The sequence below is a fragment of the Diospyros lotus genome, chromosome 12 (assembly GCF_014633365.1).
Source record: "Diospyros lotus cultivar Yz01 chromosome 12, ASM1463336v1, whole genome shotgun sequence".
In the NCBI taxonomy this organism is placed as follows: domain Eukaryota; kingdom Viridiplantae; phylum Streptophyta; class Magnoliopsida; order Ericales; family Ebenaceae; genus Diospyros; species Diospyros lotus.
The window spans coordinates 33,439,803-33,465,182 of record NC_068349.1 but is presented as its reverse complement, the minus strand read 5'-3'; the positions used below and the strand labels follow the sequence as shown (position 1 = coordinate 33,465,182).

At 35.5% G+C, this 25,380-nt stretch overlaps 2 protein-coding genes across 2 annotated transcripts; both read right to left on the bottom strand.

The window, feature by feature from the left end:
* Positions 1–3,537: 3,537 nt before the first annotated feature.
* LOC127787137 (protein NRT1/ PTR FAMILY 7.3-like) lies at positions 3,538–7,981 on the bottom strand. The gene is made up of 6 exons (XM_052315020.1): positions 7,885–7,981; positions 6,115–6,244; positions 5,554–5,771; positions 4,880–5,427; positions 4,471–4,761; positions 3,538–4,305 (listed from the first exon to the last, which is right to left on the bottom strand). Exons 1-6 carry the CDS (start codon positions 7,885–7,887, stop codon positions 3,777–3,779), a joined length of 1,719 nt encoding a protein of 572 aa, XP_052170980.1. The 5' UTR covers positions 7,888–7,981; the 3' UTR covers positions 3,538–3,776.
* Positions 7,982–22,154: 14,173 nt separating this feature from the next.
* LOC127787126 (protein NRT1/ PTR FAMILY 7.3-like) lies at positions 22,155–25,070 on the bottom strand. The gene is made up of 6 exons (XM_052315002.1): positions 24,928–25,070; positions 24,706–24,832; positions 24,171–24,388; positions 23,467–24,032; positions 23,068–23,382; positions 22,155–22,911 (listed from the first exon to the last, which is right to left on the bottom strand). Exons 1-6 carry the CDS (start codon positions 24,985–24,987, stop codon positions 22,344–22,346), a joined length of 1,854 nt encoding a protein of 617 aa, XP_052170962.1. The 5' UTR covers positions 24,988–25,070; the 3' UTR covers positions 22,155–22,343.
* Between the last annotated feature and the right edge of the window lie 310 nt (positions 25,071–25,380).

Below are 25,380 nucleotides of genomic sequence, written 5' to 3'. Positions count from 1 at the left end.
AAGTTAAAAAAAAAAAGTAAAAAGTCAATTTATCAAAACTATTACTTAAAAAAAGTCTCAAGTGCAATAGACAAATACTCATAAATCTATCAAAGAGATTTAACCCTTTGAAAAAAAAAAAAAATGTACCATATATATGGCCTCGAAGGTAAAAGAGGCGATTATAGACTTTTATGATTTTGTCACTAAGTCAATCTAAGATTCATAATTATCAGATATTATTTAAAATCTAGAGAGTGGACATGATACTTTTGAAATCAAGGGGTCAATCTAAGATTCATAAATTTGTTATTATTGTTCGGATATAAACAAATTTTTATCTAAATTATGAAACTGAAGAGAGAAAATATCAGTTCTACTCCATGAAACAACAAAGTGCGTTGAAGTGATGCAGAAATGTTTTTGTAATACCCCATATCTGTGTGAGGTCATCGCGTAATTTAGATGAATTTAAAATACCGAAAAGTGGATTTAAAAGTAAAATAAATCGTCGAATCGACCGAATGAAGTACCTCGAACCCTAGATAATTAATAAAAATGGTATAGCATCATCAAATAATATAAATTATGATTTTTGGTGATGAAAGAAATTGGATCGGGAACAATTTTCGGTACAGCTGTCGACCGGGCTGAGAAAATCGAATCGACGTAAGAGACGTCTGAAAAGTCAACGGAGCGTGTCAATGACTAATATTTGATGTATAAAACAACCCTTAAGTGATTTCGGATTGAATCGAGTAGATTTAAGGTTAAAACGATCAGTCGGGCCTAAGTGCAATTTTTTAAATTTGCCCGAGGGAGGTCAAAACGGTAAATTTTCAGAAGCTCAAGGGAGAAATGAGCAGTACTAATCTTGTGAGTCTTAGTGATGGTGTTGGGAAGATCAGGGGCTTGAGAATAAGGGCCAAAATGTAAGATGAAGTTTTAAAGGGGACCAAAGTGTAAATAATAGAAAATTAAGAAGGAAGCTCATCCATGGCCACCATTGCCTATTGCCATCACCGGCCAGCCTCCGAGTGATGCCGTTGAGGCCGTTTGGGGGTACGAAAATGAGCCCCACCACGTGGGGGTTTGATTAGGATCGGATGTGGGTCGAGATCGGCTAAGTATGGCTGTGATTTGATAGAAAATGGCGAGACATGGCCGCGATCGTCGAATTTTTTAGAAAGGACGATTCGCGCAAATCATCACGATTTGAGGCCATTAAATGGTTGTAAGGATGATAGAGGCATCGATTTGACCAGGTATGGCTCGATTGAGCTTCGAAAACGGGTATAAATAGAGGTTCGATTGTGGCCGAATGTATCAAAAATTTTACTTCGAATTTCTCATGTTTGGGAGTGAATTAGAGGTCTGGGATAAGGGGATTTTATTCTCCATGTATTGAGGATCATTTCTGGAGAATTTCGTAAAGTTTCATTAAGATTTGAAGGTGTTTCGAAACTCGCCGGAAAACGCAAAGTTTCGTCGGAGCCGGACTGTAAATCGTCCAGTCGGGCTATTTTCGGCGAGTTTTTCGGCCATGTGAGGGTGCCATTGTGATCGACTTGAGGAGGGCTTCAAGGTGGTATCGTCAGATTAGCCATCGGAGCAGGTCACCGGTCGCCGTCGTCTGAGAAGATGACCGAAGGTATTTTTGTATTTTTTTAAATGCTGAAAATATAAAAAATTTGAGAGAAATTAAAAGAAATAAAATTATGAAAAAAAATCCAGAAATTCAAGAAAAATGAATAGTTTATTTTGATGAATTTTTATCTTGGAAATTTCTTGAGGAGATAATTATGTTGGATTTTTGAAAGGAAAGGTAAATGGAAAATAAATATGAGGGATTTTTATAAAATTATAAGAAAATTCCAGAAGGATAAGGAATTTATTTTATGAGTTTTGGTGATTTTTCTTGAAGTAGATTCGAAGGAAATCAATGAGAAATAAATTTTCTCAAGGAAAAGTAATTATGGAAATTTGAGAAAATAGGAGAAAAATCTGGAAAATTTCTAGAAAATTCCATAGGCTTATAAATATTGTTTTATGAATTTTTGTGGAGAAAAATTTAGAAAAAATGCTTGAAGAGGTATTTACTTGAAATTATCGAGAGAAAAATAGAAAGAAATTAGAGAAAAATAATGAGAAAATTGGGAAAATAGATATTGATTTCCCTTTGAATGCATACGATGTCTAGGGTATCGTTGAGGCTTAAGGTTGAGTTATAGTACGCCTGGCACAAGAATCGAGGCAGTGCACAAGGATCGAGGCAATCCGAATACATTCAAGGTGAGTGGTTCTATCGAAAAACTCGTTTGTGGCATATGAATGGTTTACTGTGAGTGTACATGCCCATGGCTAAGGTTATTGATGGTTTTCCAAATGATTATTTACACTAGTATTAAATTTCGTACGATAAATTGCATACATTGAGATGTTGATTTTATGCATGCATGTTATGATTTTTCGGCACTGGCATGTTGTGTTGTCCATGTGGGACGTGGGTTGTAATCTTGTGATGTGGCCCTCGAGTGACAACACTCGGGATGCGTGACGAGGATTATTGCTATGTGACTCACTTGGGATGGGGCTAAGACGGACTTCACCCTATGGTACCTAAGTGGCGGGGCTGAGAGTGGACACCACCCCGGATGTTGGCTCAAGTAGCGGGGCTGAGAGGGACACCACCACAGGTTCTTTTGAGCGATAGCATTAATACCGAGGTGTCGTTAATTCCGAGGATAGTGCTGATGTGATACTCTTGGGGTTAGGGTTACGTTGGGTTTTGGAATGCTTTTGAGTGGGAGCGTAATGCCTAACAATGACAATGGGGTGGTTCCCGGATTCATATGTCGAGGTTGTCCCTTTTAAGTAGGATTGTGGTTGCTAATGGGTCGATGTGGTCGTGTCGCCTTAGAGAGATTGCATTTTTCCCAGTTAGGGCTAAGTGCTATGTGGGATTCTCTTAGGCTGAGTCATGTCAGGATTTGTCAGTTTTATATATGATTTTGTATATCTGCATGAAAATATTTTTGAACTCTCACTTAGATGATTCATCATCTAATTTGGAATATGTCCCTAGAATATTTAAACGTTCCAGGTGAAAGCAGTGGCGCCAAGGGAAAGAATGTCATCGAGATGTAGCTACAATGTTTAGTTTTCGTAGGTTTTTGTCTATGATTACAATGTTCAGAGGTTATGTAATATTTTGATATTTTCATGTAAAACATCGATCTGGATATTTAATTGTAAGAGGAATTGATCGGTTATATATCATTGAGGTTTCAATTTTGCTTCCGCCGATGTGATTGATATTACCTGTCTTAGTTTTGATATGCTGAGAAGGTACAATCGGGATTGTCAGGAAATGATTATGATGAGGGTATGTATATCGAGGGGCTTATGTTGTATTGAATAATATATCTATTCCTGAAATCTCGAGGTAATACACGTTATGGGAAAACGAGGCAATATAGTTTTGAATCTCAATAGTTTCTTTCAGAAGGGAGCCTCGTAAGCTTGTTCCATTGCGAACAAAAGGCTGCGACTATGAGTTGTGACCGCGAGGTAGCCTTTTACAAAGTAAAGACAAGACTATATATATATATATATATATAAAGGATCATTTCCTAATTAACTTGTACGGATAAGATGTGATGCACATGCTAATTAAGCTTGGTGCTCAACGTATATGGTGTCAGTGTAACATGCAAGTCTGCCAATCAAAGGTTGAGTCATTGCCTTGCTGCAGCAAGCTGCCAATATTGTTAATAGATGTTGCCATCCTTATTGGCTTAAAACTTGGTGTACTTGTACCACTTTGCACACGCGGTGTAAACCAGAAGATCGGCTACCGTCAAGGCTGCCAAGAGGAAGAAGAACCTGTCGAGGTGGCCACGGTCGAGGTTCCATGGGATCCAACCGGGCATTTTATCTCGAGTGGAGATATTCGTGACCATTGTCACCAGCAAGCTGCTGACATAGTTTCCCATGGAGATTGATGTCATGCAGAGCGCGCTCCCGAAGCTCTTTAGGCCATCAGGCGCCTGGCTGTTGAAGAACTCCAACTGCCCGACATACATGAAAACCTCGGATGCTCCAATTAGTGCGTACTGGGGGGCTTGCCATAATATGCTCAAGGAACTCGAACCTTCGCAGCTGATGCAGGAGCTTTGGGCATGCTGCAGCCTGAAATGCTCCACAATGCCCGCAGCTACCATGGCCAATATGGCTATGACCAGGCCTGTCCCCATTCTTTGAAGCTCCGTGAGGCCTCGAGGGCTCGACTTTCTTAGGCTTGAAAACAAGGGGTCGAGAACTCGCCTGTAAAAGTAGCAACAATATATATATGTATGCATATATATATGTATCAGCCTTTTTCTTAATTGCATGGTAGGGTTTGTTACGTGTACCCTAAGTTACCAGTCATTTTTATTTATACCCTTTTCTTTCTTTAAGGCCCTTATATATAAGTGGTCGAGAACTCGCCTGTAAATGAAAACACATGCTGCAACACTGAGGATGTCGAAGCTAGACATGCTGGCTGGAGGAATGTGGAAGTTGGAGATGGTAGTTTTCATGGTTGCCCCTTGTTCTACGAAAAGAGAGGCCATTTGGGTGAAAACTACTGAGTAAAGTATTGTACACAACCAAATTGGTAGAAGTCTCAGCACACATTTCACTTCTTCCACTTGAGTGACCGGGCAGAGAAGCCAGGGATCACCACAACAATATTCCTTGTTCTCCTTTGATCCAACAACTGCAGCTTTATCCACGAACCTAGATATATATATATGTGATGGATCAATTACGAATTATAGCAATACTTTCAAAGATCCAACAATATATATATATATATATATATAGTGGCAGTAATTAGAATTAGCCATGAACTCACCGAAATCCTTTGGTGTGAAGCATCTTTCTTGCCCCATCATCAGCTTCATATAAATGTTCCCCTCCATTGGGTGGCAACTCTACCTTCCATTTTCTGGTAGCAGCCACCACTACTTGGAAGAATCTGGAAAGAGGGTTGCCTTTAGGCGCGAAGTGCCGGTACCTAGCGGTTCCAATGAGAAACAAGAGCAATGCCAAAATGGCCGAGCCGGTGGATGCCCAAAAGCCCAGAACCCACATCCCTTGATCTTCGAAGTAGTCGAGTATGGTATTCGAGAACAAGGATCCAAGGTTCAGGGCCAAGTAGAAGTAGCTGAAAAAGGCCACCTTTGAGTGCCCTTCTTTGGGGTGGCCCTCGTCAAACTGATCGGCTCCTAATGTGGCAATGTTCGGTTGATACCCTCCATATCCAAGGGCAGTAAGGTAAATTGACACATAAAACGACGCAATCCGCAAAGCCGAGTGGGGCTCACAGAGAGTTTGCTTATCGCCACAGCCTGCAGGCTTGACTAGGAAAAGATAGGATGATAATGACAATGATGCCAAACCCTGCAATAATAAAAAACATTCCAGTTACTAAATTCAAGTTACCAGTTCTAATGGGAGAAATGAACTGTTTAGCAACAAATACATTCTAGGAGATCACAAGAACTTGAACTCGAAATTACAGCTTACAACGACGAAGATGGCCTGGAAAATGGCACAGGTCTTGTATCGGCCCCAGTAGGAGTCGCTGAGGAAGGCCCCAAGGAGGGAGAAGATGTAGACTGTGCCTGTCCATTTGCTCACATTGTTTGCGGCATCCGCGTTGCCTTGGCCTAATACTCTGGTCAGAAATAGCACCAAGTTCACCCCTACCCCAAAAAATGCCAATGTGGCCAGCCCTTGGTTCACTGATCCATATGATCATTCACGCAATCAAATCATAAGCTAAGCTCAGAACCATTCAACAACTGGGAAGGAAAATGGAGGGTGCATGATATGATATTAAGAAAATATATATATATATATATACATATATATACACATACACACGAGGGGGAAGGGGAGGAGGAAATTAAGAAAGATATTCATAAATCTTCTTATTGTTTTACTAGCTATATTCCTTCGGTCCTCTTCAAAACCATTATTCTCTAGAAATTAAGGGCAGCCGATCATTGATGAATATAAAACAAAAGCTAGGAAGATTAACATGTGTGTATATGCGTAGATGTACGTAGTTGCCGGAGACTTTACCGAGAATCAGAACTGCGGCAACCCATTTACCGGTTCTTTTCCGGGCAGCAGGGCGGCCGTGTTGATCAACGGTTCCATCAAGAGTGCAATCTTCTTGCTCCTCCTCCACCATCTTCTTGTTGATTTGATCCTGAAATTGCATTTTTCAACTGTTGCTGCCTAAGTAATTAATTAGTATAACTAAATACAAGGTTTTTCTTGATTAATTGGAGATGCCAAACAAAGTGTAGATGAAACCCAACCTTATTTCATAGAGCTGATCGATTATCATACCATGCTGATATATCATTAGATTGACGAAATGAAAATTTCAAATTACCACTTCTAACCCATCAATAAATCCCAGGGATAGTATATATTATAAAGAATAGCTAAAATCAATATGGACTGTAAATGAAATTGTAGTCCAGAGGGCCAAAATGGTGTTGTTTTGGCAGCTAGGACTAAAACGACAAGTACTTTGGTCCTCTCTCTGCCTTGTCTCCTTTTATCTTCCTCCTCTTTGAAACTCTTTCTAGCGTAACCATCTCTCCCCTTCGCTTATCTTCCTTTCCGACAAGCCGTCATTCCAGCTTTGGCCATCCCGGGCCTCATTTTCTATTGAAAGGTTTCAAAGTTAAGATACAGGCTTAGGATGGGACTTTATCCAGAGACGACAACAGAAAATTAGGTGAGAGTATTTTTGAATTTTGACATTTTCGATCATTCTCTCGGTAATCAAATTATCTGTGCAAGTAGCATTTTTCAAAAACTTATTATTGCATTGCACCCCATCTTTATTTCAAACTTGTCTAAAAACATAAAAAAAAAAAAAAAATGGAAGAAAAAAACTAAATCTAGCCTATTTTTGGTCGTGTACACATATATACATTCACATACATACATACATATACATACACATGCAAACACATACACATATTTATTCAGGGCAAACTTTATATTTTTATTCTTGTAATTTCATGTTTTTTTTTTTTGTGACCACCTGAACTTTTCTTTATTTCAATTATATTCTTATTATAATTGTATTTTTTAGTCAATTTAATTATTATATTATAACTTTTTTTCTTATAGCAACTCGAACTTTTCGTTATTTCAATAACACCCATGTACTTATATCATGGAGTCAATTTAACTCATATATTAGAGGTATATAAAAAAAAAGTAAAGTGAGATAAGTTAATTTAATCATTTTTTTTTTTTTTACAAGTCAAAATACATATCTTAAATTGACTCGAAAATGCAAATACATAAGTGTAATCAAAATAACAAAAAGTTTGGATGATCACATGAAAAAAATGTGAAAGTATATAAACAAAAATATATATTTAGCCTACATAATATATGCACACGCAATACATACATAAATATACTGCACATATACATGCATACACACGTATATATAAATAAATATACATACATAATTACACATGCATATATATAGATACACATATAACTAATTTTTAAACAATATTTTATAATGCAAAAAGAAAAGCAAAAAATGAATTTCTGTGTAAAACATTTTACATTAAAAAATACTTTTCAATTTAAAATGTCTTACGTCCAAATAAACGAAGCCCTAATGCCTCCCCTTGAGAGTGATTCTTCATCTAAAATCGTCTAAATTAATTAAACAAGGGAAAGAAGTTATGTTAAGGGAAGATTTCTCATGAAATTATATGAGACATATAATTGAAAGAAAGAAAGAAATTTAAGCCTTAATATATATGGAGATGAAAAAGAAGAGAGAGAGAGATCTTCAACTATACTAACCATTTGATCAGCTCTAGTATTTAAGCAAAGCAAGAGAAGATTGGTATTTGGAGAGAGACAGAGAAGAGAAATCTTTCAGAGCCAAGCCTTACATATGGCAAAGAGTTGAGAAAGAAAGGTGGCAACTAGTAGTAGTATATATAGAGTTTGGTATTTGGAAGAAAGTTAGGCTGTATATGGAGAGAGAGAGGAGAGAGTTATTTTTTTAATTTTTTTGGTCATTAAGTAGATATAATCATACATAGTTTGGAATTTAAACATGCATGCACTCTTGGGTTTGTGAAGGTTTCTTCTTATCTTGCCAATAGCTATATATATTAGAGTGTTGCCCATGCCTATATACTTGTCTACTTGTATAGGATTATCAAATTCTCTTTTTAGTTATGTTTTTGTTTTCTTTTGGATAAATTGATTGGACATTTAAGTCAGACATCCTTGTGGTCAATATGTATGCCACTGCAACCAATCGACTGAACACTTGCTAGAAAATTACGTTGATTTGAGAACAAACCCTCTTTGGGCCTCCACCTCTAAGCAGTTAAAATGGAGAGTTCAACCATCCTTTTCAACTAACAAACATAAGCACAAATTTGAAAAGCTGACATATTTGCGTCAACAATCAATTTATATTAGCATTCAGCAAGAATATAGAGATCATTCTTGGTGTACAGTTAATCCTCAGTATCGAGGATGCATGAACCAAGATATTCTCCTCCATTTAAACTCACGACCCCCATATTGACAATGAAACCTGACCTATTATTCTTGGCCCCTAACTAGGCATCATTGGTTATCCCCTACCTACTCCACCTCAAAATGCTGGTCACAAAGATGTCTCTAGGCCATACGTACCACCTTCTCTTATGCAACTCTGGAAGATGCATGCCCTCTTCTACTTGCCCTCTCTCGACCCAATAATCACTATCACTAAGCTGGCTCTAATATCATTTATCATGAGATCAATAAATTTTCTCGTGCTACCATTGAGTTGACAAATTTCCTCAACAATAGGGATGCACGATTCGTGACATGCACAATCCATGACAGATTTCCTCGTGCTGCCTCTAATATAATTTGGCAAGGGCTCTAGGAGCTGTCCATTTTTCAATTTCTTTTGAGTTTTCGGTTTTTCTTTTTAATTAAACTTAAACTAGAGTTACTTTTTTTAATTTTAATTTAATTTATATGTCATTGTAACACCAATGAGTGCCTTGTAGATTTAAGCCAAATATAAAGATTAATTTGGCAAAAATAAACTATAAAGAGTGCCCAAACTAAAAACTCATAAAATTCAACAACTATAGGATCAATTTAATTAGCAAATTTCTTCGTTCAATGAATTTAATATTTGTATAAGAACATAGTCAACTATGCATTCAATCAACCACTTCCACTTATTAATAGCCTAATAGTCAAAGTCCCTTCAAGCAACAGCTGCAACATGCTTGACTTCAACTCTTTGGTGCTTTGAACACTTCAATTATCTCTATTGCACGGGAGTTGCTTGACTTCCAACTCTTTTCGGTCACCTTGCTATAGGTTTGGCTTCTCAACAAGAGACCTTTTTTCATCATTCTTGCACTAATTAATGGAGATAGACGTGCGTAAGAGCAAGCATTAATTTGGTTAGATATTTATCCTAGGACATATTAGGGGTGCCCTCGGATTGACTTGGGGGTAGTCATTTAAGTCAAAACTCATTCAATCTCAACCAGATCTATAAAATTATACTAAAAATTAAATTAATTTCTATACGTAACCAAACCAACCCAACTCATGCATGATCTTACGACTTTGTGAAGACTTGTGTTTTTAGCAAACAATCGTCCGGGCTTATTCATTGTAGCCCCCTTTGTTAGAATGCTCCTATAACGACCGTTAGTAAGTCTAGATTATTTGATCATTATTTTTGTGCATGTAATATTTTGATATATTTTAATCAATGCGATTAAAATTATTTAAATTAAAAAATCAATATTTGAAAGGGATTGAGTTTGGATTGGAAGAAGTTGCCCACAGTGTGCATAAATATATGTTTTATATTTTATTTAAATAAATTGTAAAAGGAGATTATTATGTGTGTGTATGTATACATATAGATATATTTTATGTTTTGTTAAATATAGACATGTATGTAACGCCACAACGTGCATTACCTCGAGATTTCATGAATATTTTTTTTTTTTATATCATATACACAACATAAGTCCCTCGATATACATACCCTCATCATAATCATTTCTCGACAATCCCGATCGTACCTTCTTAGCATATCAAAATTGAATAATTAATAGGTTAAGATAAGTAATACCAATCACATCAGCGGAAGCTAGATCGAAACCTCAATGATATATAACTGACAATTTCCTTTACAGATAATAACTGAATCGATGTTTCATATGAAAATATCAAAATATTACATAACCTTTGAACATCGTATTCATAGACAAAACCTACGAAAACTAAACATAGCAGCTACATCTCGATAACATTCTTTCCCTTGGCGCCACTGCTTTCACCTGGAACGTTTGAATATTCCAGGGACATAGTCCAAATTAGATGCTGAATCATCTAAGTGAAAGTTCAAAAACATTTTCATGCAGATATGCAAAATCATATATAAAATCGATAAATCCTGACATGCACCAGCCTAAGAGAATCCCACATAGCACTTAACCCTAACCGGGAAAAATGCAATCTCTTTAAAGGCGACCCGACCACTTCGGCCCATTGGCAAAACGATCCTGCTTAAGAGGGATAATCTCGACATATGAACCCAGGAATCACCCCATTGTCATTGTTAAGCTTTACACTCCTACTCAAAAGCATTCCAAAACCCAACGCACCCCTAGCCCCAAGAGTGTCACATCAGCACTATCCTCGGAATCGACGTCACCTCGGCATTAATGCTATTGCTCAAAGGAACCTGAAGTGGTGTCCACTCGCAGCCCCGCCACTTGAGCCAACAACCGGGGTGATGTCCACTCTCATCCCCGTCACTTGGGTCCTGTAGGATGAAGTCAGTCTCAGCCCCGTCCCAAGTGGGTCACCTAGCATTAATCCTAGGTACGCATCCCGAGTGCTGTCACTCTGGGCTACGTACGTCACAGGTTACCAACCCACGTCCCACATGGACGACACAAAACAAGCCAATGCCGAAAAATCATAACATGCATAAAATCAACATCTCAATGTATGCAATTTACCGTACGAAATTCAATGCATGTGTAAATAACCGTTTGGACAATCCATCACAATAAACCAAGCCACAGGGATGAACACTCACAGTAAACCATTCACATGTCACTCAAAGTCTTTTCGATAAAATCACTCACAAGTTAAAACAAAGTTGGGGGCGAACACTCACCTTGACATATTTGGACTGCCTCGATCCTCGTGCACAACCTCGTTATGCGTGCCAAAACGCAGACACTTGAATTTATAGTCAACCTCAAACCACAACACTTCCTAAGTATCATAATTAATAAAGGTAACATTAAAATCCATTTTCCTCAATTATTTCACTATTTTCTCTATTTTCTCCTATTTTTTACCTCGATAATTCCAAAATAATTGTTTTCTCAACTATTTTTCCAAATATTTCAACACCATAATTCTTAAAATAATTAATTAAAAATACTGGAGTTGAAATTACCAGAATACCCTTGCTCACGCGCCCTCACGCGCTTGGCGAGTGGCTGGACAATTTGGGCTGGGGCGTGGCAGTCACGCGCCACCGTCTTCAACCTCTAGCCGCCCGCCGGAGGTTGCTCCGATGGCCATGAAACCGATACCCTTCGAAAGCCCTCGAATAGTCGATCACGATGCCACAAAAATCAGGCCGAAAGGCCACCGGAAAACGGCCCAAATGGCCAGTTGTAGGCGGCGGAAGGCGGTCCGCCTCTAACCCTCGGCCGAGCTCGATCGGCCACCAAACCCACTCCAAAATACCTCAAAACGATCCCAAAATGATCCTTGACTCCTAGAGATCAAAAGCCCTCTATCCAAGCTTCGAAAATCATTCGAAATCGAGATCGATTTGTGCTTCAAACTCGGCCAAAAGCCCTCGGTATTTATAGGCAAAAATGACCCTCCACGTGGCCGATCTCCGGCCAAAACTTATTCCCCATGCCTCCTAGACCTCCCTAGGCCACTCCCTGACGATCCTAGGCTGTCAAATGGCCGGATTTTCCGGCCAAAATCTCGGCCAGATCAGCCATGCTTGTACAATTTTCTGAAAATTACAGTTTAGCCCCTTGGAATTTCTCTTTTGCATTTCGGCCCTTATCCTTAAGCCCCTGATCTTCCCAACACTATCACTAAGTCCCTCAAGATTAGTACTTCTCATTTCTCCCTTTAAACTTTCAAAAAATTATTGTTTTGACCTCCCTCGGGCAAATTTAGAAAATTACACTTAGGCCCGATTGATCGTTTTGACTTCAAATCCACTTGATTCAACCTGAAATTACTTAAGAGTTGTTCTATACATCAAATATTAGTCCTAGAAACACTCCGTTGATTTTTCGGATATCGTCTATAACAATTCGGTAATACGACCTAATTGGCAGCTGTATTTTTGCTGTACCGAAAACTGTTCCCGATCTCATTTCTTTTATTACTAAAAATCATAATTTAAATCACTTGTCAATACTATACCATTTTCTATAGCTATCTAGGATTTGGGGTACTCCCTCTGACTAATTCGGTCGTCCAAAGCTGTCTTAGTGTGCCTTATAATCTTATTTTTCTCAAAATTCCATTTATGCCCTTTATCAAATATCATTTTTATCCTCAAATTATTCCCGAGTATTACATGTATATATATATATATATATATATGATAATTTGTGTAAAGTGGATTAAATAACAAAAAAAAGGAAAGAATAAAAAAAAAAAAAGAAGTTACAAGACATAAGGAGACATAGTTTAAATGTGTATGTGTGCAAGTAGGAGGGGCAAAATTAGGAATGACCAAATGGGAAAATGAGGTTGTAGACATTCCCCAAATTCCTCCTCACTTCCTTCCCTTACCTCCTTGTGTCCCCTTCTTTCTCTCTCTCTCTCCACCAATTATCTTCTTCTTCTCTAGTTTGGAGCTTTAAGGAGTGAAATTGCAGTAATTAGCAGGTTGTTTCTTTTCTAAATTTAATCATCAATCAAGACAAGTTCCATTCCTATCGTGCCATTCATTTCGAAGTTCTTAAATTTTTGCCCAAATTGTGCATATTCTACATTTCGGGCTATAACTTATAGTGTTTCTATCCAAATCGAGATCTGTTTATTTTTTTATAAACTAGACTTCTTAAATTTCGTTTTGATTTATTACTTGGATTATTTGGCCAAGTATTGAGCTTGTAAGTGCTCTGTGAAATACCTACTCGAATATGGAATTTTTGTTTTCGTATAATCTGTCATTGCTCCGATTTTGGCCTATAACTTGCTATGTTTCTATCCAAATTGAAATCTTTTTTTTTTTTTTTTGTAAACTATACTTCTTAAACTTCATTTTGATATATTACTTGGATTATTTGGCCAAATATTGAGTCTGTAAATGCCCTGTGAAATACCTACTCGAATATGAAATTTATGTTTCTGTGAAATCTGTCATTACTTCGGTTTTTGGCCTATAACATTCTATGTTCATATCCAAATTGAAATCTATTTGTTTCTATATAAACTAGACGTCATGGGATTCAATTTGATATATTACTTGGATTATTTGGCCAAGTATTGAGTTTGTAAGTGTCCTGTGAAATACCGACTTGAATCTAGAATTTTTGTTTCCATGTAATCTATCATTGCTCTAGTTTTTGGCCTATAACTTTCTGTGTTCGTATCCAAATTGAAATCCATTTATTTCCATGTAAACTAGACTTCGTGGGCTTCATTTTGATATATTACATGAATTATTTGATTAAGTTTTGAGCTTGTAATCGCCCTATCAATCCCTGTTTAAAATCTAGAACTTATTGTTTATGTGTAATCTGACAATACTTTAGTTTTTTGGGTATAACTTTTTGTGGTTATATTTGATTTGAAATCTATTTTTTGTTTCATAAACTAGACATCCTAGGCTTCATTTCAATATACTGCGTGCCTATAACAACCCTGTTAATCTTTGCCAAGAATCTAAAAATTTTATTATCTAAGTAATCTGCCTTGCTTCAGTTTTTGGATAATAACTTCTTGTGGTTATTTTTTATTCTGACTGTTTATTGTTTTACAAACTAGATGTTCGGCTAAGTTATGAGCCCAAAATATGCATTTGAAGTTACTATTCAAAATCTGAATTTTTTTAAAAAATTTTGCCTAATTAATCATTTTTGTGTTGGCTATTCTTCTTATGATTGAGATGATGTTTAATCTTATTGATTTTCTTAAATACTTGATGTATTTTATTCAAAAGGCTCAATAGGGTTTCGATGCACTCTATATTTCTAAAAGAATGATGCATTTCTTGATTAGGGTCTGGTGTTGTGCAAAATCTTAGTGTTATCTTGCGTGTACTTTTGGTTTCTTCTCGGTTGTTGACTAATTATTTACGTTAAGATTTTGTATAGCCCTGGTTGTCATTAATAATTAGAGTGTAGTCCATGGGTTAATCTTAATAATGGTTAGACATTTTGAGGGGTAAAAACATGGTTACGGGAGAAAATTGATAAAATATTTATAATTATTCAAAAATATACATTTATGCATGAAAATTGATACATCATTTATGCATTGGGGCATGAGTATAATATTGTTATGAATTGATACATGATGAGAAGAAATTATTTTGCATGGAAATTGTCATATGTGGGCATTGCATAGAGTATTTGGGAACATAAGACCAAACATGAAATTTTATATGTTTTCAAGTTAATATATGTGCATGATATATATATATATATATTTATTAGCGCACTTAATTATTATTTTGTGTTGCGGCTATGATCCACAGTTTATGGTTGGAAAGAAAATCAGTAAGTTACTCGATTATTATCTTCTTTTAGTCGATTAATGAAACAAGTGCAAGACCTATTATTTTAGCCTTGATTCTTACTCGATTACTAAATATAGATACTCGACTAATATTATAGTTAGTGGATTAAGCATTCTGATTACACAATTAGGACTTTTCAACTCAATACTCTAATACATTAAGCATATACTCATTTTAGTCTTAGAGTATTTAAGTTTTACTCAAATAATTTGATAAGGTAGTCGAGTATGATTATTTGTTACATTTCTTTACTAGATTAACCTTAAGCTCATAAATTGTCTTACCAGATTAACAATACTGATTATTTGAGTAATGTTTTGAAAGTTAAAAATTGGTTAAAAATAATTTTCCCAACACATATATACTCGATTAACTATGGACTTTACTTGAGTAAGTAATGTGTTGATTAACACTCAACTTTATTCGATTAGTAATTTATCATTAAAGTCATTAAAGTTTTGCTTCAATTTTACTATTAAAATTTAACTCGATATAGTAAATTGTATATTTCACATAAAATGAGAATTTAATAAAATCATGGTGTTTTTAATTAGAGGGTAAATTACCCCAAGGGTAAAAAACTAATATAATTCATGTATTATATCGCTAATGTCCAGTTTAATATATATCATTTTTGGGGGTTAATTGAGTAATTAAACTTTTAAAGTTATCTCAACTTAGTATCACCTTTACTCAACCATTGTTGCTATTAGTCACTAATAGTTAAGTAATGGTGTCAATATAATTAGTCTCTTTTTAAAATTTCAAATATTAAATATTGAGTCATTGACTTTTTACTAAATTATTTTATTTTTACTTCTTCTCAACAGCAAAACTTTTCCATTGTTTTGTTTTTCACAATTAAGTAACAAAACCATGTCAAGTTTAAATTATTCAACTTGACAAGTTTCGGTTGGCAAATCTATATCAGGATTTGTTCAAGAGCCAAGTTTCAATTCGATTACTCAAAACCAATCAACTATTATTTATATTTAATTTATGCATAGTTTATATTATTAGATAATCAATTATAACAAATATATTATATGATATATCATTTAATTTAGGCTTCGTTTGGCAAAACGGTTTGACCGCTTATAAGCTATTAGTATAGCTTTTCTACTGTCCAGCTTTTTAAATTAAGTGTTTGGTAAACCTAAATAGCTTAAACGCTATTTGAATAGCTTTTTCAAAAGCTCCTCCCCCTCAGCTTTTGCAAATCGCTGGTGGAAAAAAAGCTGCGTTGACCATGGAAATTACCAATCTATCCTCAACCAAATCATCAAATTCCAACCCATATCCTTCTTCTGCAACCCTCAGCAACGAATTTCCCACACCGCCACTGTCGCCCGTCGCCATCCGCCTCGCCATCGCCTCCAGCTCCTTCTATAGTCGTCGTCGCCCAGATCGGCCGCCGCAAGCTAGCTCCTTCACCGCCATCGCAAGCCCAGTTCGGCCGCCGCAAGTTGCCTCAGTCCCGTTACCGCCATCGCTGCCTCTGCTTCCAGATTCGCCGCCGCAAGCCGACCAACGCCGTCGCATCGCCTCCTCTTGCGATCGCCTCCTGCGCCGTCGCCATCCCCTCATGCGCCGTCGCCCATCTGCTTCTCCATTGCCGGCCTTCTTCTTCACTGTGTATATATGTGTATATATATATATAATATGTAATCATTGTTGTTAAAATCCCGATTTTATGCGTACGATTTTACGATTTTACGATTCGAAGACCCCCAAACGATTCAAATCCCATGTAAAATCCAATTTGGGATAAAATCCTATAAAATCTCGATTTTACATGTACGATTTTACGATTTTACGCTTCAGAGATCCCTAAACGATTTTACGATTCAAAGACCTCCATTGATTTAAGTTGTAATTTAGAGGATACTTCCAACGTCTCAATGTCACATAGCATCTGACATTGGAACTTATGCAATGAATTGTTATATTTTGCCTCTAAATTGAAACTTGATTTAACATTGATTGCAGAAGTTCCAATGTCACATAGCATCTAACACTAATTGCATAAGTTCCAATTTACTTGATTTAAATTATAATTTTTATTTGATTTAACATTGATTGCATAAGTAAATCAAGACAAACAAGTAATTAATTAATGGACCACCCAACTCCAAATCGGGATATTACTTGATTTAATCAATGTTAAATCAAGAAAAAATTGCAATCTAAATCTAATGGAAGACGTTGGAAACATCCTCTAAAGAATTTTAAGCTATATTTTACCTCTAACTTACCTATATTTTGCCTTTAAATTGCCTATACCAACCTGCTAGTTTTTGAGCTATATTTTGGAAATATCATCTTTTGAATTATAATAAGGAATAATTAGGTTATTAAATGATATTAATTCATTTTCTACAAAATTATGTTATTATAAACATATATTTACAAAAATTAAGGGATATTTTTAATTATCTCTAAAATCTTACGATTTTACGATTCGATTTTACGATACGATTTTATGGACCCTTTGTCGATCTCACTTAAAATCCCGATTTTAACAACCTTGTATGTAATAATATATATTTAGTTTGATATAACATATGTAATAATATATATTTAATTTTTTTTATAATTTATTAACTGTAAGTATTTTAGCTAGATATTAATTTATTTTTTTTAAATTATATTTTTTGAATTTTATTTGCATTATTCAATGTCATGTCTATTTTAGTCTTTTTGTCAAGTTCTAACAGTTTATCAACTTTTACAAACCAAACACATAACTTTACACTAATAGCTTAAAAGCATATTTATCCAAACATGTTATCAGCTTAACCGCTACCCAGATTAAATGCTATTACACAATTTAAACACTACCCAGCTTAAACACTATTAAAAAAAAGCCTAGCCAAACTAAGCCTTACTTTTAAATATATTCAATATTATATATTTTAGAATAAATTACAAAAGCACCTCTAAGATTTGGTGAAATTGTAAGAAATCCCTTTAACGATTGAGAAATAGTAATAACCAATATTTAACCACCCATGCTATTGAACAAAAAGCCTAAATGACCATTTTACCTATCATTCTTTCTTCTCTCTTCCCTGATTCTAGAAAATATATATACAATGATCGCTAGTCTCCAACGGGTAATGACCATTGAGGATGAACCCTGTTTGGGTTTATCGCACATTGTAACAGTGATGGCTAAGACCAAAAAGTTAGAAGAGATCAAGGGCGATGAACCCACTATAGGGAAAACAAGTTGATTGAGGGAGAAATGGGGCAACGATAGTTACAGTTACTGTCAATAGCAGAGAAACAAAGAAAGAGATGGGATTTCAATGTTGGCAAATCTGGGAGATGGAGAAACAAAGGTAATGCTGGCAAAGAGATGATGAAAGGGCATGGCTAGATATGGTAATGAGTTGGTGCCTCGTCTCTGGTCATATTGATGTCCTTTGTTGCTTGTCAATCAGTTACTACTTTCCTCCATTATTCTTCTTTTCCATTCATTAGTGACGCTACTAACCTACTAACCACATACTTTCATATCCTATTCTTTCTCCATTTTGCTCTTTCTCCATTTTCCATCAACCTGCTATATAAGTGTTTACAATTACTTTGAGTTCTCCATTTCGACCTTCTTTATTTCTCTATCCAGCATCATAGCCATTATTATCACCACTATCACCAATTTGTTTCTCCATCTCCCCAAATCTGGTTGCTCACCACCACCACAACCATATCCTTGTCTTTTTCTCTATTTCCTCGATCTACTTGTTTTTCTTCCAAATCTCTTTCTTTCTCAAATCACTATAAGAAAAACATAATTTAGTGACGAAAAAATCCGTCGCTTAAAAATTTAGCTACGGGCAGATTCCCATCACTGAATTTCAGCGACGCTGACGGGATCAACGGGAAAAATCAGCGACGGAAATTTCTGTCGTTAATTAAAAAATAATAATAATTTTTTTTAAAAAAAATTAAATATTATTTTAGTGACGGAAAAAGTTCTGTCGCTGAATAGCAACGAAAAACTTTCAGTCGCTAATAACAATAAAAATTAGAATATTAAAAAAATTAAAATAAATTATAATTAGCGACGGAAACAGTTTCGTCGCTGATTAGCGATGGAACTGTTTCCGTCGCTAACTTAAATTTCAAAAACATTATAACTTGCTCTGGAAGGTTGCGTGCGCTGCCTTGCAGTGCCACGTAACGCCGCCTTGAGCCGCCACATGACGCCCTGGAATAATTCTCAGTGCACTCCTTTCTTCACTTCCTTAGTTTCGATCATTGGTCATCCGTCCTAGCTGCGAGCTTCCTTATCCTATACACTATATATATTAACTATATACTATACTTACCTGTCAACCTTTTTAATTTTATTTTAAATTAAGTTTATAAATTTTAAATCTTTTAAATTCATAAATTAATACTTAAAAAAATATATTGTAAATTTTAACTCAACTAATATACCACTTAAATATTGTAATTAAATTTATCTCTTAAATATTTAAGTTTTATTTGATTAAAAATTAGTTTAATACATATTTGTTATTATAAATTTTAAAATATCATATTAATTTACATATTTTTGGTTTGTAAATAAAATACATAAAATATGCATTTAATACATTTTAATATTTATTTAATCTTTGTTTAATACATAATTAATAAATTTTAATTTTTTAATTTTTTTTAATTTGTAACTACTGGCTAAATTTTTTAATTATTAATTTAATTTTTTGAATTATTTAGCGATTTTATATTTAATTTAAATTTAACTTTTTATTATTTATTTAATTTTTTATTAATTAGTGACGAGATTAGTCCCATCGCAAAAAGAAATAATTAAAAAATAAAAAATTTAGCTACGGGATGGACCCGTAGCTAAAAAATAAAAATAAAATAATTAAAAAATACCAAATTTAGCAATGAGGCAACTCCGTCGCTAAAAAATAAAAATGAAAAACATAAAAATCCAAAATTTAGCGACGATGCAACCCCCGTCGCTAAAAAATAAAAATAAATTAATTAAAAAATACCAAATTTAGCAATGGGGAAACACCCTCGCTAAAAAAATAAGAAATAAAAAAATAAAAATCCAAAATTCAGCGACGGGGCGGCCCTAGTCGCTAAAAAATAAAATAAATAAAAAATACAAAATTTAGCAACGAGGTGACCCCGTCGCTAAAAAAGAAAAATCCAAAATTTAGCGACGGGCAGCCGCGTCGCTAAAAAATAAAAATAAAATACAGAAAATACAAAATTTAGTGATGGGATCACACCCGTCCCTAAAAAATAAAAAATAAAAATCCAAAATTCAGCGACGGGGCAGTCCTGTAGCAAAAAAATAAAAAATACAAAAATACAAAATTTAGCTATGGGGTCACATCCGTCGCTAAAAAATAAAAAATAAAAATCCAAAATTCAGCAACGAGGCAGCCCCGTCAATAAATATTTGCATTTTTTAATTTTTTTCTTTTACTTTTTAGCGACTGGCGTTGCCTCGTCGCTAAATTTTTACATTTTTTATTTTTATTTTTTAGCGACGAGATTGCCCCGTCAATAAATATTTGCATTTTTAATTTTTTTTTTACTTTTTACCTACAAGCGTTGCCTCGTTGCTAAATTTTTGTATTTTTTATTTTTATTTTTTAGCGACGGAGTTGCCCCGTCACTAAATTTTACATTTTTATTTTTTATTTTTTATTTTTTTAGCGACGGGTGTTCCCCGTCGCTAAATTTTACATTTTTTATTTTTTTATTTTTATTTTTTAGTGACGAGAATTGCCCCGTCGCTAAATTTTTTATTTTTTTATTTTTTTATTTTTTATTTTTTATTTTTTAGCGACGGGTGTGCTCTCATCCCTAAATTTTGCATTTTTTATTTTTTTATTTTTATTTTTTAGCAACGGGGCTTGCCCCTCGCTAAATTTTTGCATTTTTATTTTATTTATTTTTTATTTTTTAGGGACGAAAATTGTCCCGTCGCTAAATTTTAATTTATTATTTAATTAAATTAATATTATTTAGTGACGAATTATTCCATTGCTAAATAATAAAAAAATTAAAATTAAATTAAATATATAATTAAAAATTAAATTTTATTCGCAACGGGAGTACCTCATTGCTAAATAATTATAAAATTTAAATAAAAATTAAAACTTTTTAGTATTAAATGCATATTTTATGTATTTTATTTACAAACCAAAATATGTAAATTGATATAATATTGTAAAATTTATAAGAACAAAAATGTATTAAACTGATTTTTAATCAAATAAAATTTAAATATTTAAGCAATTAATTAATTACAACATTTAAGTGGTACATTAGTTAACTTAAAAATTTATAGTATTTATTTTTTAAAGTATTAATTTATGAATTTAAAATATTTAAAATAAAATTAAAACGGCTACAGCTAAATTTAGTATATAATTAAAATATGTGTAGTTTATATAATGAGATGACTTGCAGTTCGAATGGTCGCACGTGCACACGCCCACACGAGAGACCTAGGATCGAAACCAAGAAGGGGAAAAGGAGGTTGCGCTGGGGGAATTAATTCCAGCGTACACGTGGTGGCTTAAGACGGTGCCACTTGGCGTGTAGAGGCGCGCACACGTGTTCGCCCATAGATTAATTTTTTTTTTAAATAAAGGTTAGCGACGGAACTTTTTCCGTCGCTGATTAACGATGGAAATTTTTTCGTCGCTAATTTAAATTTATTTAAATTTTTTTTTAATATTTAATTTTTTATTATGTATTAGCGACGGAAAATTCCGTCGCTATTTTCCTTTGCTAAAATAATTTTAAATTTTTTTATTTTTTAATTAGCGTCGAAAATTTTCGTCGCTAATTTGATCCATCACAAAGTCCGTCGCTAAATTTTTTAGCGACGAATTTTTCAATCACTAAATGTCATTTTTCTTGTAGTGATATCACCATGATTCATGTATTTAGTTTCTTTTTTAAGCATAAGGAACTATGGATATAAGGTGTTACTTTTGATCAAATAAAATGTATGGACTAAGTGGGAGACTATAATTATCTAATAGGTAGTCTTATTTATCTGATAAATATTTTTTAAACAATTAAAGATTAATCTCCTAATAATATTTATCCACTAGTTAAGGGGTGATAAAACTACTTTCAAATTAAATTTAAACTAACTTGATGGGGTTAGTTTTAAAAAAGATATACATGTGCTCAGTCTATAAATAAACGGATTTTTATATTTAAAAATACGTTAAAAAAAAAAAAAGCAATTTAGGTCCCAATCAATTACAAATTTGAGTGCATACACTATCAGTGGACAACTTCCATTCAATTGTAGTGGTTCTTTGCATACAAATAATGATTGGATCTCGGTATTGTATTTTTGTAAATTTCTTACATTTTTTACATCAGCATCGTGCTCAACATAGAGAGATGAACACTGCATTTCTCTGGTGTCATTGCAAAAAAGCAACCGGGCCATGCAAAATCAAGCAGATGGCTAGACTGGCGAGACACTAGGCTGGAGCAGGCTGCCATTATTAATAATTGTGCAATCCTTATTGGCTTCAAACTTGATGTACTTGTACCACTTTGCACAAGCGGTGTAAACCAGAAGATCGGCTGCTGTCAAGGCTGCCAAGAGAAAGAAGAACCTGTCAAGGTGACCCCGATTTAGGTTTCCGGGGATCCAACCGGGCATTTTATCTCGAGTGGAGATCTCCATGACCACTGTCACCAGCAAGCTGCTGACATAGTTTCCCATGGAGATGGATGTCATGTAGAGCGCGCTCCCGAAGGTCTTTAGGCCATCAGGCGCCTGGCTGTTGAAGAACTCCAACTGCCCAACATACATGAAAACCTCGGATGCTCCAATTAGTACGTACTGGGGGACTTGCCAGAATATGCTCAAGGAACTAGAACCTTCGCAGCTGATGCAGGAGCTTTGGGCACGCCGCAGCCTGAAATGCTCCACAATGCCCGCAGCTACCATGGCCAATATGGCTATGACCAGGCCTGTCCCCATTCTTTGAAGCTCCGTGAGGCCTCGAGGGCTCGACTTTCCTAGGCTTGGAACCGAGGTGTCGAGAACTCGCCTGTAAAAGTAGCAACAATACATGTATATATATATATATATCAGCCTTTTTCCCAATTGCATGGTAGGGTTTGTTACGTGTACTCTAAGTTAACAGTCATTTTTATATATACCCTTATCTTTCTTTAACGCCCTTGTATATAAGTGGTTGAGAACTCGCCTGTAAATGAAAACAAAAGCTGCAACACTGAGGATGTCGAAGCTAGACATGCTGGCTGGAGGAATGTGGAAGTTGGAAATGGAAGTTTTCATGGCTGCCCCTTGTTCGACGAAAAGAGAGGCCATTTGGGTGAAAACTACGGAGTAAGGTATTGTACACAACCAAATTGGTAGAAGTCTCAGCACGCATTTCACTTCTTCCACTTGAGTGACCGGGCAGAGCAGCCAGGGATCATGGCATTCCCTGTGCTCCTTTGATTCAATAACGGCAGCTTTATCCAAGAACCTAGACGTGATGGAAATTATATATGAATGTTTATTAGCAGTATTTTCCAAGAACTACTATGATTAGAATTGATTGTCAACTCACTGAAATCCTCTGGTGTGAAATATCTTTCTACCCCCAGTATTTAAGTAGTCTCCCCCATCAACTTCATATAAATATTCCCCTCCATTTGGTGGTAGCTCAGCCTTCCATTTTCTAGTTGCAGCCACCACCACTTGACAGAATCTGGAAAGAGGGTTGCCTTTAGGTGCGAAGTGCCGATACCTAGGGGTTCCGATGAGAAACAAGAGCAATGCCAAAATGGCCGAGCCCGTGGATGCCCAAAAACCCAGAACCCACATCCCTTGATCCTCGAAGTACCCGAGTATGGTATTCGAGAACAAGGATCCAAGGTTCAGGGCCAAGTAGAAGTAGCTGAAAAAGGCCACCTTTGAGAGCCCTTCGTTGGGGTCCTCCTCATCAAACTGATCTGCTCCAAACGTGGCAATGTTAGGTTGGTACCCTCCATTTCCAAGGGCAATAAGGTAAATTGACACGTAAAAAGACGCGATCTGGAAAGTTGAGTGGGAGCCACAAAGAGTGTGTTTATCGCCACAGCCTGCAGGCTTCCCTAGGAAAACATACGATGACAATGACATTAATACCAAACCCTGCAATAATCAAACACATTCCAATTAGTAAACTAATTTAAACATATATATTAATCAAATTAAGTTACCAGTTCTAATGGGAAAACTGTAGCATATTCTTCAAGATCACAAGAATTCAAACCCGAAATTACAGCTTACAGCGACGAAGATGGCCTGAAAAATTGCACAGGTCTTGTATCGTCCCCAGTAGGAGTCGCTTAGGAAGGCGCCAAGGAGGGAGAAGATGTAGGCTGTGCCAGTCCATTTACTCACATTGTTTGCAGCATCAGCATTGTCTTGGCCTAATACTCTGGTCAGAAATAGCACCAAGTTCACCCCTACCCCAAAAAATGCCAGTGTGGCAAGCCCTTGGTTCACTGATTTATCATTCACACAATCAAACCACTTAGCACATAATTGGCAATGAAGAAAAGCTTTTAACTAATTATGATGTATAATTGGTGCATGATTAGAATATTGGATTTAGAATGAGATGCGAGACCTGCAAATCCAAGATATATAGAGAGAGAAAGCTCAAAGGAAGTTGTTTATGAAACATCTATCAGAATTGACAGGTTAATTGTAATGAATCTCCTGATCAGGACGTACGGAACCAAAACGAACAGCGATCATCGATGAAAAGCAGGTACTAGAAGGCAAGTGAAGATTAATATGTGTTGTCAGATAGATTTACCAAGAATCAGAATTCCAGCAACCCATTTTCCAGTTCTTTTCCTGGCAGCAGGGCGGCCGTGTTGATTGACAGTTCCATCAAGAGTGCAATCTTCTTCCCCCTTCACCATCTTCTTCTTGATTTGATCCTGAGAATGTGGAATGGAAGATGATTTTTTTCTAATGTTGCTGCCTAATTATCATACCCAAATGAAGCTAAAGAAAGCCTTGAAATTTCTCATACCAAATCCGCAAGCAGGCAGCTAAGAAAGTGAACGAAGAAACAGAAATGGTTCAAGATCATAATCCAAAATAATGGACCTATAATGGTTCATATGTTCTTTATCAGACGCGAGCTGACTTTCCTTCTTTATCCAAAGAGCCAAAATGACTTTTTGGGCATGTGATTTTGCTCAATTGTATTCTAAAATTCTTAAAGTGCTGCATGATCTTAATTAATCACTCTTCTCTGGCAAATTTCGCTATCGATATATTTCGTATTCAAATTGCCTGATCTGGAAAAAAGGAAGGGGAAATCCAATTCATTCATAGCTGTCCAGAAATATCTTTGGACCAAAGGAAGAGCCAGAACTTGCAAAAAGAAGAAAAATATGTCATTCATCTAAACCAGCTTATTGGGTTATACGTTGCGGTAAAGGATGCTACATACGTGATCAAGTAGATTCAAAAGTGTTTG

Excerpts from the sequence above, each read along its gene's own strand:
- LOC127787126 (XM_052315002.1), bottom strand. The coding sequence starts at position 24,987 with ATGATCTTGAACCATTTCTGTTTCTTCGTTCACTTTCTTAGCTGCCTG. Across the intron at positions 24,389-24,705 it reads TGCTGGAATTCTGATTCTTG|TGAACCAAGGGCTTGCCACA; the intron begins GTAAATCTATCT and ends ATGATAAATCAG. Across the intron at positions 22,912-23,067 it reads AACCACTTATATACAAGGGC|CCTAGGAAAGTCGAGCCCTC; the intron begins GTTAAAGAAAGA and ends CTCGGTTCCAAG.
- LOC127787137 (XM_052315020.1), bottom strand. Across the intron at positions 5,772-6,114 it reads TGCCGCAGTTCTGATTCTCG|TGAACCAAGGGCTGGCCACA; the intron begins GTAAAGTCTCCG and ends CATATGGATCAG. Across the intron at positions 5,428-5,553 it reads TCCAGGCCATCTTCGTCGTT|GGTTTGGCATCATTGTCATT; the intron begins GTAAGCTGTAAT and ends TTATTATTGCAG.